General features: G+C 41.0%; 2 protein-coding genes across 2 annotated transcripts in view; one reads left to right on the forward strand and one right to left on the reverse strand.

Moving 5' to 3' along the window:
- The first annotated feature begins 1,055 nt into the window (after positions 1–1,055).
- Positions 1,056–14,585, forward strand: part of TG (thyroglobulin) — a 213,087-nt gene continuing 199,557 nt past the window's right edge. The window contains exons 1-5 of the mRNA XM_061374135.1: positions 1,056–1,209; positions 2,269–2,374; positions 11,261–11,432; positions 11,644–11,728; positions 12,617–12,705. Of these exons, the coding sequence (XP_061230119.1) occupies positions 2,292–2,374; positions 11,261–11,432; positions 11,644–11,728; positions 12,617–12,705 (429 nt within the window). The 5' untranslated portion in view covers positions 1,056–1,209; positions 2,269–2,291. The remainder of the gene's footprint in view (positions 1,210–2,268; positions 2,375–11,260; positions 11,433–11,643; positions 11,729–12,616; positions 12,706–14,585) is intronic.
- Positions 5,840–14,585, reverse strand: part of ZFAT (zinc finger and AT-hook domain containing) — a 983,920-nt gene continuing 975,174 nt past the window's right edge. The window contains exon 17 of the transcript XR_009728577.1: positions 5,840–5,935. The gene's annotated coding sequence lies outside the window, so the exon portion shown is untranslated. The remainder of the gene's footprint in view (positions 5,936–14,585) is intronic.

The following is a 14,585-nucleotide window of genomic DNA, read 5'->3' on the forward strand; positions in this document are numbered from 1 at the left end:
GATGAGCTCTGAGGTCCCTTCCAACCCAAAGCATTCCGTCATTCTATGAAGTCAGTCAGCACTAGGACCAGCAGCAGTACATACCAGCTCAACAGCTGCATTAGGTGTAAATACAGCCAAGAACACCCCGACCAAACCCATCACTACCTCTAGCCCCAGACCGAAAAGGACAGAGAAGGGCCACGAGGATGATCAGGGGACTGGAGCACCTCCCATACAAAGGCAGGGTGAGAGACCTGGGGTTGTTCAGCCTGGAGAAGAGAAGGCTGTGTGGAGACCTCATAGCAGCCTTCCAGTATCTGAAGGGGATCTACAAGGATGCTGTGGAGGGGCGGTAGTGATAGGACAAGTGGTGATGGGTTTAAACAGAAACAGGCAAAGTTCAGGTTAGATATAAGGAAGAAATCCTTAACTGTGAGGCACTGGAACAGGCTGCCCAAAGAAGCAGTAAATGCTCCATCCCTGGCAGTGTTCAAGGCCAGGTTGGACAGCGCTTGGAGCAACCTGCTCTAGTGGAAGCCTCCCTGCCTGTGGCAGGTGGTTGGGACTGGGTGAGCTTTCAGGTCCCTTCCAACCCAAACCATCCTGTGGTTCTATGATTGTATGAAAAATGGGGATCCCTCCTTTTGGGTCAAGGTAAAGGCGGTGTCATGGGCACAGGAGGGAGGTGAGGAGAAGCCATTGCTCTGCACCTGTGGCAGGCTCAGGGATGGTGCCCAGGCTGTCAATGGCTGGGCTGTCAATGGCCAGGCTGTCAATCAATGGCTATCAATGGCTGGGCTATCAATCAATGGCTGTCAATCAATGGCTATCAATAGCTGGGCTATCATTCAACGGCCAGCAATCAACAGCTATCAATGGGTGTCTATCAATGGCTATCGATAGCTGGGCTGTCATTCAATGTCTGTCTATCAATGGCTATCAATGCCTGTCAATCACCCTCGCCTCTACCCCTCTTTGTCTCCCTCACTCCGCTCTCTACCCCCGCCCCCAGGTCACGCGGCGGCGGCGGCTCCGCAGTCACGTGGCGGGGGCGGTGTCATGGCCGCGCCTCGCGGGTTCGTCGCGGGGTGGTGACGCGGCGGCGGGGCGCGGGGAGGATGGGGCTGTGAGGGCGCCGGACACCCCGCGCCGCGCCGAGCGGGACCAGCGGGCTCCGCACCGGGCCCGCCGCAGGCCCCCCCGCTGCCGTGCGACTCGCAGGAGGCGGTAAGGAGCGCGGCGCTGGGCGGGCGGCCCCGCGCCATGGCCCCGTCCGGTCGGGCCCCGCGCGACCGCGGGGCTCCGGCTCCCCCCTCACGGTGTCTGGGCCTGGTGGGGCGGCGCCCGCGGCCCTCCCCGCTCTGGGCCTTGCCCGCGTCCTCCCCTGGGCCCGCCGGAGCGCGCAGCACCCACCGGCCCGCGGCCCTCCTCCCGGCCCCGCTGGGGCGGACCCTTTGTGTGCTCCGCGCTCGGGCCTGGGCTTCCCCGGGCCGGGTACCGCCGCCCAGGCAGCTGCCCCCAGGCGCGCTGCCGGCGCAGGCAGCTGAGCCCCGCCTGAGGGCCGGGGTCCGGGTGTGCGCGGTCCGGTCCCGCCGGCGGCACCCTCGCTCGTCAGCCGGCGTGCGGCAGTGCCTGCGGTCCCGGCGGTCCGTGCCGTGGTGGGACACCGGCTTGTCACGGTAATAGTGGTGGCAGTCGGGCAGAGAGGTGATCTGTTTGATAGTGACTGCGTTAAGGAAAGGCGTTAAAAGGCGCTCTTGAAACTTCCTTAGTGTTAACTATGAATTGAGAGTACATAGGAAGGGATTTTTTCTTTGCTTGTTTTCGTTAATTTCTTCTTAACTTGTCCTTAAAGGCTATGTTTGTCTTTAAATTTCTATTACTGATAAGGTAAGTTCTTCTTGGTTTTGACCTTTTCCACAGCAGAGGAGAGACTGCACCTGGACTCCATGTCTCTCATAACATTATGCTTCAAAGTGCCCTGTTCTTACAGTGTAGTACAGCTTCAAGAATGAACACCATATTTTTTTTTTTACTTCAATTTTATTTTTTAACTTAAATCTGGTGACTGTTTTGGGTGTTTTCAAAGAAAAATAAGTCTGACTAAAAATGCATGAGTTTTGGGTTTTATGGCTTCATAGGACCTTTACTATACTTCCGAAAACTTAATGGGAAATTGGGATAGAAATGCCACATCTTTTTCCATGCACTGGAATGTATTTGCTGTCAGTGACATGCTTTAGGCAGTGTTACAGGTTCTGATATGACTTTTCTTCTTCTCCAAAGGTAGTGAAAAAGAAAACCTCAAGATGAGTAAAAAGCCTCCCAATCGTCCTGGAATCACATTTGAGATTGGTGCTCGCCTGGAGGCACTGGATTATTTACAGAAATGGTATGGAAGACCTTGCACAGTATGTGCTAAAAGCATAATTGTTCCTTCTATATCATGTTTTGGTGTCGAGTTATAAGACCTTGTGCACCTTTTAACTGGCTGCTTCACATGTGAACTATGGATTTCCACATAAGTCTGTTAAACTTGTTGGCTTTTGGGAAAAATTCTCTCTTCAGAAACCAAACTAAACTTTGCTGTGGGTTTTTCTTTGTTTGCTTTTAGTTGCTTGTGCAACCCTGGTAAGCAAAGACCATTTCTAAAGTGGGGTGGAATTTGGTGTCAAGTGTGAGATAATGGGTGTGTTAACGTGGTAAACTTCTGTGACTAAAGACTTTGGTTTAGTTTAAAGGTGAGCGCATTAATGTGTTTTGTATTTGGTTATCAAACTTCAAATCATAGGGAGGTTTGGGTTGGAAGGGACCTTAAAGATCATCTAGTTCCATAAGTTCATAAGCTGATGTTAACAAAAGAAAACATTCTTAATTGGAATTCGTGGACTAGGCAAGTACGATTGTGTTTGTATCAAACAGTTGGAGAAACAAAGTGCTTCAAATGGTGCCTCTGGAACCTCTCATATCATGAGTAGGAGTCAAACTGTAAAATGGAAATTTGGACGCAAGGACCATGCTACACAGCATGTGTGTTGTGAAAGGAGCTGTTAGCTTGAAATACATTGCTCGTCCAAATGTTATTAATGTAAGTGGGCTGATGTCATGGTGTGTGCTGGCCGTGCTATTTCAGTTTGAAGAATCCCTGGTTTTAAGCAGATGACAGAGGAAGTTGATGCTTCTACCCAGAAGTGTTGTCTTAGCTGCTCTTGGATTAATTAGGGCTAGGAAATGTAGAGGCCTGTACCTGCTTTCCAGTTGCATTCCTGGAGATGTATGTTCATGTAAATACCTGATTCTGCTAACTCCCAAGTTACGTGATAGGGAAGTCTGTGTATTATTTACAAGTTTACTCCAGTAGTTGCATGCTCTGTATAAAAAGTGGGTTAAACTTTTTATCAGGAAAGCTGTGATTTTAGTTACAACACAAGTGTTTGTTTTAATAAACAGTCTCTAAATGAAAATGTGGTTTACAGAACAGTTCTTGTTCTGACCTGTTGCTGTAGTATGGGTTTTCAACATACCCATTCTATAACTGAATGCCAGGACCATGAAATTAGCTGAATAGTGCTATAAAAGTAAAATCATTTTAACAGAACTTTTGACAGCAACTTTTGGGAATAGAAATAACTGGTTAAAGTAGCTAAATGATGCAAGTTAATATGTAAAAATAATTTTGGCTTAATTGTATCCAAAAACCATCACTGAATATCTAGTGTGTAATTTGTATGAAGTCTGCCCAGCCTTAAGGATCGGATGTCACTTCTGCAGTGCTTGTCTGGGTTTGGCCTGGTCGTGGCCCTGTCTTAAGCTCTGCAGCTGAGTTACTTGGTATTTTCAGGCAGAACAGAATTTATCCTCAGCTTTCTAGGAACTGATTCTTCATCTGCACCATCAGGTAGAACATGTCAGGTTCATATGAATCTAAACTTCTGTTGGTGCCATATATATAAAGTTAATGTTACAATCTTGCAGTTACAGCAACACCGAAACCAAGACTATTTCAAATGAAGTAATATTCATGTATGTAACCAAAGAACTTGTGAGAGAAAGCCCACTGGTGTGTTGTTATTAGGGTGACATGGGCTGGAATAATAGTCAATGTGATTTGTTTTCTTAGCCTTCTGTTGCATATAGGGGTGATGGATGTTTCTAAACTCTTTCTATATATGATCTGTATGCACTCCCTTCATCTGCATGCAGAAATACATACTTCAAAGAAAATAAAAGTTGCTGAACTCACATAAAATCTCTTTATATTTCTTAACAAAACCACAGTTGAATAGCAGTAGTATTGCTTAGCTCAGTCTTTCTATGAGTGACAAATTAAGAACACTTGCTGAAAAATAGCATTTAAAGTGGTTTATTTTTTGTCCTCCATTTTTCTGAAAGCCTGCTGTCATGTAAAGTGTTCATGACCAGTTAAAATGTTAATCAAGAAAGGCTTCTAGAGGATGGGAAACTGTGTAGCAAAGTCTGTTTTTGCTTTCTGAGGCACTTTTGCAGGTCTTAAATTTTCATCTGTGCAGTACTTGCTTAAATTCACCTCAGGGAATCCAGTGTTCCATTTGAGTTCTGGAACTTTGGAGGGGGTATTGTGTGCCTTGACTATTTATTGCTTAAAACCCCTGTAATTTTAAATGAGGTAGTTTTTGCAGGCAGTGTTTGGGTTGCAGGTATCATTTGGCATGAGCAATTACTGAGCAGAAGAAAGCCTGGTCAAACTGATCAGCAAAGACAGGCTCAGTAAGCTTTATTCTGGATGTAACAAGTCTCTTCTTTATCAAGTGCACCAGAGTGCTGCTGCAGGGGGAGGTCATCTTACACAAGGAAGTAGTTTGTTATTGTGGCTGATGTCATCTACCTGGGCTTGTGCAGGACAGCGTCAAACGTTTTCCACAACATCCTTGTCTCTAAGCTGGAGAGGCATGGGTTTGACAGATGGACCTCTTGGTGCATAAGGGATTGGTTGGGTGGATGTACTCAAAAGAGCTGTGGTCAGTGGCTCAATGTCCAGGTGACCAGTGATGTGTTCTCCAGAGGTTCATGTTGAGACCTGTCCTGTTCAACATGTGAGTGACATGGACAGCGTGATTGATGCACTTTCAGCATGTTTGCTGATGACACCAAGCTGTGGTTCGGTTGATACGCTGGAGGGAAGGGATGCCATCCAGAGGGACCTTGACACGCTTGTGAGGTGGCCAGTGCCAGCCTCATGAAGTTCAACAGAGGGAAGTGCAAGGTCCTGCACCTGGGTGGGAGCAATCCTAAGCCCTGACAACTACAGGTGGTGCAGAGACTAGATAGGGAGTAGCTCTGAGGAGAAGGACTTGGAGGTATTGGTCAGTGAGAAGCTCAGCATGAGCTGGCAGTGTGCACTCACAGTCTAGAAACCAGCTGTGTTCCAGGCTGTATCCAAAGGAGTATGACCAGCAGGTTGAAGAGGTGATTCTATCCGTTTGCTCTTGTGAGACCCCACTTGGAATATTGCATTCACCTCTGGAACATAGGAAGGACCTGGACCTGTTTGAGCAAGTCCAGAGGAGGCCACCAAGATGATAGAAGGGCTGGAGCATCTGTTTTATGGAGACAGGTTAGAGAACTGGGCTTGCTCAGCCTGAGGGAGAGAAGACACTGGGGAGACCTTACAGCAGTCTTCTGGTACCTAAAGGGGCGTGCAAGAAATCTGGGGAAGGACTTTTGACAAGGGCATGTAGTGGTAGGGCAAAGGAAATGGCTTTAAATGGAAAGAGAGGAAATTTAGATTATATTTAAAAAAGAAATTCTTTACTGTGTGGGTGCTGAGGTGCTGGCATGGTGCCTGGGGAAGCTGTGGCTGCCTCATCCCTGGCAGTGTTCAAGGCCAGGTTGGATGGGGCTTGGAGCAATCTGGTCTAGTGGAAAGTGTCCCTGCCCATGGCAGGGGGCTGGAACTGGATGAGCTTTAAGGTCCCTTCCAACACAAACCATAAATTTAAGTTCAGTAAAGCGAACTATGTAATACAGTGGATCATCTGGCAGCAGTTAGTGAATGAGATGGGATTGGCCGGTAATAGAAAACTATTAAATATATATGAGTTGATCAGGGCCTAGTGTGAAAGACCAGTGGAGAAAGGGAGAGGAAACTGGACTTCCTTAGTTTGGAGAAGGGTACAGGAGACTCAGTATCAGCCTTCCAGTACTTAAAAGGATGTTATCAAAGGCGCTTAGCCAAGCTCTCCACAGCAGTGTTTGGTTGAAGGGCAAGAGATAACCGGTGCAAGTGAAAACAAGCAATTCAGGCTGGGTACAAGGCGAATCATTTCCCCATGGGACAGTCAAGCAGTGGATCTGGTTGCCCAAAGAGTTTGCGGAGTCTCCAGTATTCGAGGTTTTCCAGACTGGGCTGGCTAAAACTCTGGAAAACGTGGTCTGATCCCATAGCTGACTCTGCTTTGAGTGGGAGGTTGGACTTTTTTTGGTAGGAGGCTTTCTGAGGTCCCTTTCAACTTGAATTATCCTATGATCTCATCCAAAAACTAATACATGTGCACACACACCCCCCATGCCTCTGAGAGATGAAGCAGCAGTAGAACTGCAGATGTCTGCAAGTAGGTGCCCATGTGGAAGGCTGGGTTTTAAGCTGTTAGCTCCCCCAAGCAGGACACAGCCTTTTCAAAGTTACTGTGTTTAAATAAGCTTCTCTTCCCTTTTTTTCACTGTTTTTTGTGGGTCTAGCTATCTACTGGTTGTCCTGTAAGTGCTAGATACTGCTTTGAAAAAAACAACCCTCTTAATTTTTCTGAGCCCATAGTCTTTGTTAATCTGCTTGATCTGAACTTTTAAGTTAGGTAATGAAGGAAGTAGAGAGGCATGGTCCTTTGTGCAGTTCTGGAATGGAAACAGCTTACTAAAATAGGTTAGTTATCAGAATAACAGCACTTTGACTTAGTATATTTGATTATTTGGATAGATTATTTTAATTATTTTAAGTATGGAAGAAGCTTTTTTTTTCTGAAAGACTTTGGAAAATCTTTCTTTGTACAGCCCTTTGGATTTTGGTTGATTGAGTTACCTGACAGTCAAATATTGGGAAGGACTATAAAGACTGCTTTATGTTGATACAGTACAATATGTATAATTAAAAATGAGTTAGAAATAGGGGCTTACAGATTTTGCAGATGTCTGAAGGCTGTTTGTGGAGGAGTCAGAATGGAGGGTGTTTGGTTTTATATCCCTTATGAGGTTTAAGGAAAGACTTTTTATACCATTATTGTGAAGGCAGGAAGTACATGGCTGTTTTCAGACTTTGTAGATGCAGACTTGGGGCAAATTTAGTAACATTCTTATATCAGTTTCTACAGTTTGAAATAACTTAATTCCATCTCACAGGACAATTCACTACTTTTTGGTCACTTGTGAAGGATCAAAAGGAAGCTGATGATATAAAAATGAAAAATACCATCCATGTGGCCAGCAATGTGTTGAGTGTGTTGGAGGAGAAAATGGTATTTTCTTTTTTACACTTTCAGAAACCAAAACATGGAAGCTTCCCATTATTTTTCCCTAGATGAACATTGGAGTGTTATGGTTGTCTGACCAGTGCTTCATAGTGTACTTTTTGTAAGCCGTATTAAACTTCGCAGCTTTACAGAAATGTTGAATAATTCTTACGGGTTGGAATCACTGGAACATGAGCATGGAGAGCATGCTGTACGTAAGATGGGCAAACACCATCAGCTAACAATAGTTTTCCTGTTTTCTCTTGATAAAACAAGAAGAAAACTTCCTGAAATTTGGATGAGACTTTATTTGGGATGATTAAATATTATTTCCAGCAGGCTGTTAAAAAAACACACCTAAAATGTTCAGGTTATTGTTTCTTCCTACAAAAGCAACACTGTCATTATTGAACAGGAGTTTGGTGGTGTGGTTAAGGTTTTTTCCTGTGAAGAGTAAAGACTTTTTCCTCAGTTTTCTAGAGTACATTTTTCTGGTTTTTACTGAAAAAATGTTGGTAAATCTGTTTGTATACTAAATCCATTCTGATCCGTTAGTGTGGAGTGCTTGTTGGGTGTGAATGGGGAAGTTAACTTGACTGGAAGGTTGTTTGGACCTTAGACACTGTTACCTTTCAGTGCTGTAGAGAATGTTTGTATTCTCCTTTCTATTACTTCTTCATAATGCCTACTTGCGGCTTTGCCATGGAAGGGACTTCTGAATCAAATTTCTCATGTGAATATGAAGATGGTTACAGCTCATACATCTTCTCTGTACCTGATAAATATAAACGTCACTTTTAGCCACACTAAAAGCTTTCCTGTATTCACTGTAACTAGAATTCTTTAAAAAGACTGATTATAAAAAAATATGTTGCCATTTTTTCTTATGTTATCAGGAAATGCATACTTGCCTTTGAAATATTTGTATAACCTTGCAGTATATGGAATGGATTATATTCAGCCCAAGCTCAAACTGTAACACCAGAAAAACATTTCTGTGCAGTGTGAAACTTGAAATAGTAAATTCTGCAATATGTGTGCTCTGCTCTTTTCCACTGTGGGATCAGTATTGTGAAATATTACTGTTTACACATATTTGTGGCACATTGTGTGGCTAAATTTAGTGGGTATTGAGGGTAGTATCTTCTTAGTAAATCCATATAAAGTTATTTTGGGGTTGCCTAAGAACCAATCATATATAGCTTGGTTGGTTCAGAGGTTTGTTACATCTTCTGTCTCCAAGTTGAATGTAGGTTTTGGCTCTCTTCATCTTACAACCATTGTCTTAAATATACATTGAAGAAACAAATTATTAGAATAAAGCTATTATGCGATGATATGATTATTATAAGCTTTAACTGTTCCAAACCAACATAATGGATTTAGATTTAGAGCTGATAATGATATTTTAAAAAGACTTTGAGAGCAGAAATTGTAATATATCAAAGAGAAATTAGCCAGTAAGTGTCTGGTGTTACATTTCCTCTGTTGAGTGATTCCTACTGAGACAGTATTTTGTATGTCTTTTAATATTAACTGATGATGACTTTGCTTCTTTTATTTTTTTCTCATATATATTAGTGTGTTCATTCTTGGCTTGCTGAATTTTCCTTAATTCCCATTTTTGTGTATATGTGTCTCTAGCCTACAAATGTTTACTATATGTTTACTATACTTTATGTGTTATTCCCCCCTTTTACTCAGTTTTCCGTTTCCAGACCATTCTACCATGTTTTGCCAGTTTGTCCCTTCTGTTGTCTTCTACACGCAGGAATAGTGGGTGACTTTGCTGGTGATGCCTGGTGAAAGCTACCAGCCATAACAGCAATAAAAATGTAGCACCATAATGGGAACAGAGCATTTGCATTGTAGATGTGTAGGGAAAGGAGAATTGTATTTTTTGGCCGATGGTTCCTCGACTTAGTAAAATCAGTGCCATTTTGCATCACTACCCGTCTGGAATGTGATAAACCTGAAATTTCCAACTGTAATAAGAAAGGAATGGGAATTGATCCTGTTGCTCCTCTGACAGAAGTCGCTTGGAGTAGTTCTATCCTGAAAAAGGCTTTGTTAGTAGAATGGCAAATGAGAGTCTGCAATTCGAGACTAAGACTTTATTTTGAAGTACAGTGAGAAGTTGGGAGCTTAAAAGGATGGCTGTGAAGATATTTTGTGTTTCTGAAATGTATGGATGAGTGAAACCCAGAAGAGGCTGGACTGTGCATTCTGATGTGAGAGTGAATTGTGGCTGAAGTAGTTGCAGGAGTAACCAAGAAAATCAAGAGTTTTTTTCTCACTTAGGCACAGCTGAGATATTTAGGTGTTGGGAAGCTGTAGGCATCACTGCAGCCGAAGAAGTATGGCTGGCGAAATGAAGGAGCAAATTGAGATTGACACCTTTTCTTTTAATGCCCTGTTCTAGACACCAGGAAATAAGGAAAGCCTGTACTTGCGGAGAACTTGCATTTTAATCAGAACAGAGTGTCCAGAACTCTTTTATCAGCAGCATCACTGGTCAGGAGAGAAAGTATTAGAAATTGAAAATGTTGACAGTGTTCCTGTATATGGCAGTTTGCATAGGGAATTTGCAGTAGGACCGGAAGTTAGGTGCTCAAGCTCTGCTCTCTTACTACTGCTGCACAGTAGCACTTAGAAAAACAAGTTGCCTCTTAATGAAAGACAAGTGTCCCTTCCCTGTAGTCTTCCTTTTCAATGCATGTTTTAACTTGAGACTATCACTAATACAAACTGAAGAAAGCTGAATCACGTACTTAACTTTTTCTTTTAGGAGAGTCTTTGTGCTTTTGAATCCATTTAAATACTTTGAAGGGCAGCAGGAGCTGAATTCTGCCTCATTCCAATTCTCTGCATTTCATACAGTGGAAATAGTGAGATCTAATAATACTGGTGAAGCAAGCCGTGTGACAGAACCAGTTTGTGCCTTACTGCACTACTGCAGTTTTATGATTTACATCACTTTGAGGAAACAGAAATACTGAGACTGAATAATAACAGTTGCTGAAGTCAGAGAAGTTTGCCCTTTTTTCCCCATGCAGATACAATCTCAACCTTTATGGTTCCAAATCTATACCTATTCTACACTCAAAATTAGATGCCTAAGACTTGTACTGGTTGCAGCTCATTCCTGATCAGTTCTGCTGAGCATAGACAGTGTTGGCTGAAAGTCAAATCTGTGTGTTAAATAAGACTGACGTGCTTGTTTTGGTGCATGTGGAGTTAATGACTGCTAAAACATAGTTAACTATGAACTGAATTGAATGGCAGTGAAATCACAGAAGCTGATCTATAAATTAGATTAAGAACGTTCTGTTGAACATTCTGGGTTTGATTAGTTGATTGGATTTGTCCAGAATTGATGGTAAAGTAATGAATGTTTTACTCCTATTATAAACTGTTTAATACTCTTTCCACCCCCAAGCAAGCACAAACCCTTACAGGATTTTGCTTTAGACAAACACAGTTTTTAAAACTGATAAGCACTAACTTCTAGTGCCAGTTCCAGCAGTTTTGGTCTGGGAGTTTGAGGTTTAAATTTGTGTGTGATCATCTGACTAGAATGAAGCTGATGTCCTGTCTCTGGTGTGTATAGATAACTCTTTAACTAAATGGTCTCCTACCACCAATTTGGTAACTTCATCTTTTTGAGACTTGGAGATTTCTCAGTCCAAGATGTTCATATAGGTTTCTCAAATGTCATGTAAGCACTGTTGTATGCAAAAAAAGTTGGAATCTTTAAAAAATACTTGAGATTTATCAGTTTAACTTTATCATTCAAGGTATCCATCTCGTATTGAGAAGATAGATTATGAAGAGGGGAAGATGTTGGTCCATTTTGAACGATGGAGTCATCGTTACGATGAGTGGATTTACTGGGACAGCAATAGGTTGCGACCCTTGGAGCGACCAGCATTAAGGAAAGAAGGGCTAAAAGATGATGAAGAATTTGTTGTAAGTGGCACATTTATTTAGTCTTTGACTCATTTTTGTAGGCTGTCCTACCTGTTTTCTTACATAAAATCTGTCCCAGATTTTTAATTATTGTTTAATTATTGTTTAATTATTGTTTAATTATTATTATATTATTTATTAATTGTTTAATTATTTTAATATTTTAGATATTTTTCCTAGAAATATTAATGATTGACTTTGTATAAAATAGGATTTTAAACCTGGAGAAGAAGTACTAGCTCGTTGGACAGACTGTCGATACTACCCTGCAAAGATTGAAGCAATTAATAAAGAGGGTATGTATTTGTGCATGATCTGTTGGTAAGGACTCTTTGCATATGGTATGCTGTAGCTGTAGTCTGCTTATGTGATGTGCATATAAAGTTTTCCTCACTGCCTCAATATTCGGTGAAAATGTTTCGGTTCTGTGCAGTTGAGTTAGATGTTTGTCTTTTATCTGTGTAAAATTAGAAAATTGGAATTCCTTCTGGAAGAAAAAATGCTTTATGTTTGTTCAGTGATGAGAATAAAGTCCTGTGCACAGTGTTACAAATGTTTTTATACTATTCTTGATTTAATAATAATATATAATAAATAAAACAGGGCAATACTTTGTATATTATATGTTATATATGATCTATATTGTGTATCACACTACATATTATGTATTAATTATATTGTATATTTATTATAATATATAATATCTTTAAAAGTTCATCCTTGTTTTAGGAATGGTAGATCTCTAAAGTTCTGTTTATTGACAAAAACAATGGAAACAGGGAAAGAAAGTTTAATGCTTTAGATGCAATACTTCACATGGGGTGATATTTCTAATGGAACATAAGTAGAAGTTTTTACTGTAGTTTAAATAAGGATTTGATTGTAAATTGACTTGGTTTCATATTGTGGCAACTTAAATATGACATAATTCTTTCAATGAGTTACAAGAAAAAGTGACACAGTAGCTTAAACCTGCTTGAAATTGTCCAAGTGGATAAAAAGTAACAATATAAGAACAGGGTTTCTTTGAGATTTATTTTTTTCTTTAAATTCTGTATCCTGACTTCAGGTAGCTTGGTTACTTTGTTCATCCAGCCTACAGAATATTTTGCTAAAGCTTTCATAGTAACAAGGTGTGTTTTGTTTCTTAACTACTCATAGTGATTACATCACTCCTTTTCTAGGAACCTTCACAGTACAGTTCTATGATGGTGTTATTCGATGTCTTAAGAGGATGCATATCAAATCTATGCCAGAGGATGCAAAAGGACAGGTAAGAATAATTTAGGTATCTCTTTGTTAGGTTTTATATAGATTCTTTCTCTTTAATATCTTGAGTTCGAAAAAGTGTCATCTAGCACAACTAGTTTTAGATTACAGTCTTTATTCTAGGTCCTGCATTGCCTTGCTTCACCAGTTTTATGGATGATGCCCCAGAGTGTGCTGCTCAAGTAGTCTTGCCTCTATCTGAAATGCCTGGCTGCTGTACACTCCACTGCCAACTAATCTGTTCCCAGAGTTTCCTCCTGCAGAGTTCAGAAAACCAGGGGGCATCCAAAGACATTCTTTTTCTGGTGCCCTTCCAGTAAAAAGGTTCAGCTTGTCAGTATGTGCTCTTTTGTTTGCTACTTTGGTAGCTTTTTGGCCACATGTTCTTACTGACATGACTGTTCAGTGGGGTTTTCTCCCTTTTATCAGAACTTTTGGGGATTCAAACAGTTAAATATTTCTTTATTTCTGATAATGTCCAGCTTCTTGAAGAGATGCTGAGTAGGAGCTGAGGGAGGCTGTGAAGTAGAATACATGATTTAGTCACTAGGAATATCTTCACTTGCAAAGGAAAACAGCATTGAAGACTAAGATTAAACTGAAATCCATAGTCACACTAACACTGACTTCTTGCTGCAGTCTTACAATAACTGTTGAACCAGTATATAATATTTCAACAATATTTTTAATATGACAGTAAGATGGGAAGCTAGAGTATTCAACTTTACTCCATAAAAAGGAAAACTTGGTTCATGTGGTTGTGACTGAACTGAAATAACCCTTCTGTGACAACGTAAAGAAGTCCCTTACTCTGTCCTGTGCTTTTTATAGGAAGCTGTGTTGTGTCTAATCTTGAGTTACTACTCTTAGGCCACAGGCATTTTCAGCTTTAAAATAAATAGTAAATCTGTTTCTTAGCAACTGTTTTGATGTCCAGACATGCTTGGTGGCAGCCCAGCTCATCTGCTCTTTCTAATTCTTCTCGTTATTAAAAGTTAGAGTGTCAGTCTCATGCATCTCAGCGACTGAATGCAGGGGCTTCAATGAAGTCTTGAGAAAGAACAAGGGGGCCAAATCTGCACTTTCTGAGATTGATTTTTTGCAAAATTAGGGATAAGCATGAAGTTCTGTAGCTTTCAAAGGCAAAGCTATTTTTTTTCTGCAGCATTTCATATGTCGTGCTATGGTAAAAGTTTGTTTTTAAAGATGTTTCTGTGGTGGAATAAAACCATAATCATAGAGTCATGGAATGTATTGGAAGGGAGCTTAGAGATCATTTAGCTCCAATAAATACCTAAGATTTGGTTGAAAAATCAGTTATTTAAAACTGAACTTTGTCTAAGAGTAGAACTCAAATGGCTGTTGTTGCTTTTTTCCATCATTTATTTTTGAGGACATTTACTAAAATTCATTTAAAGCTTAAAAAGATGCCAAGACTGTACTTGATTTGCAAAATAGTGAAGTTGACAGATCCAACACTTCATTAAACCTATGACTTGGGTTTTTAGTCTGTTTCCAAAGGGCGGAAAAATACATCTCAAGAGATGAGTGTAAGCTTAAGGAACTTCAAGTTCTAGTGCATTAGCAAATTTAACATGTAAGATCTGTTTGGAAGATTTGTGCTAAGCATGCAGAATTTGAATTACGTGGAGAGATATTGACTAGTTAATTCTTTGATTTGAGCTTAGCGTGTCTTAAAGGAAAAGACTGTAAACACTGTAACACTCAAACTCTTGAGGTTTCAGCAGAAGTGTGTTTTATTAAGACTCAGCTGTGAGGATGGATTAAAGACTGGAAAATTTGTGTGGTTCAATGCAATAAGACTATAGGTTAAGTTGCTGTGCAGATAAGTGCAAAGTCATTGAAATTGCACATAAACGTGGC

Source organism: Neopsephotus bourkii, unplaced genomic scaffold, assembly GCF_033783945.1.
Source record: "Neopsephotus bourkii isolate Nb327-2 ecotype Australia unplaced genomic scaffold, CSIRO-AGI_Nbou_v1 NB_1637, whole genome shotgun sequence".
Taxonomy (NCBI): Eukaryota; Metazoa; Chordata; class Aves; order Psittaciformes; family Psittacidae; genus Neopsephotus; species Neopsephotus bourkii.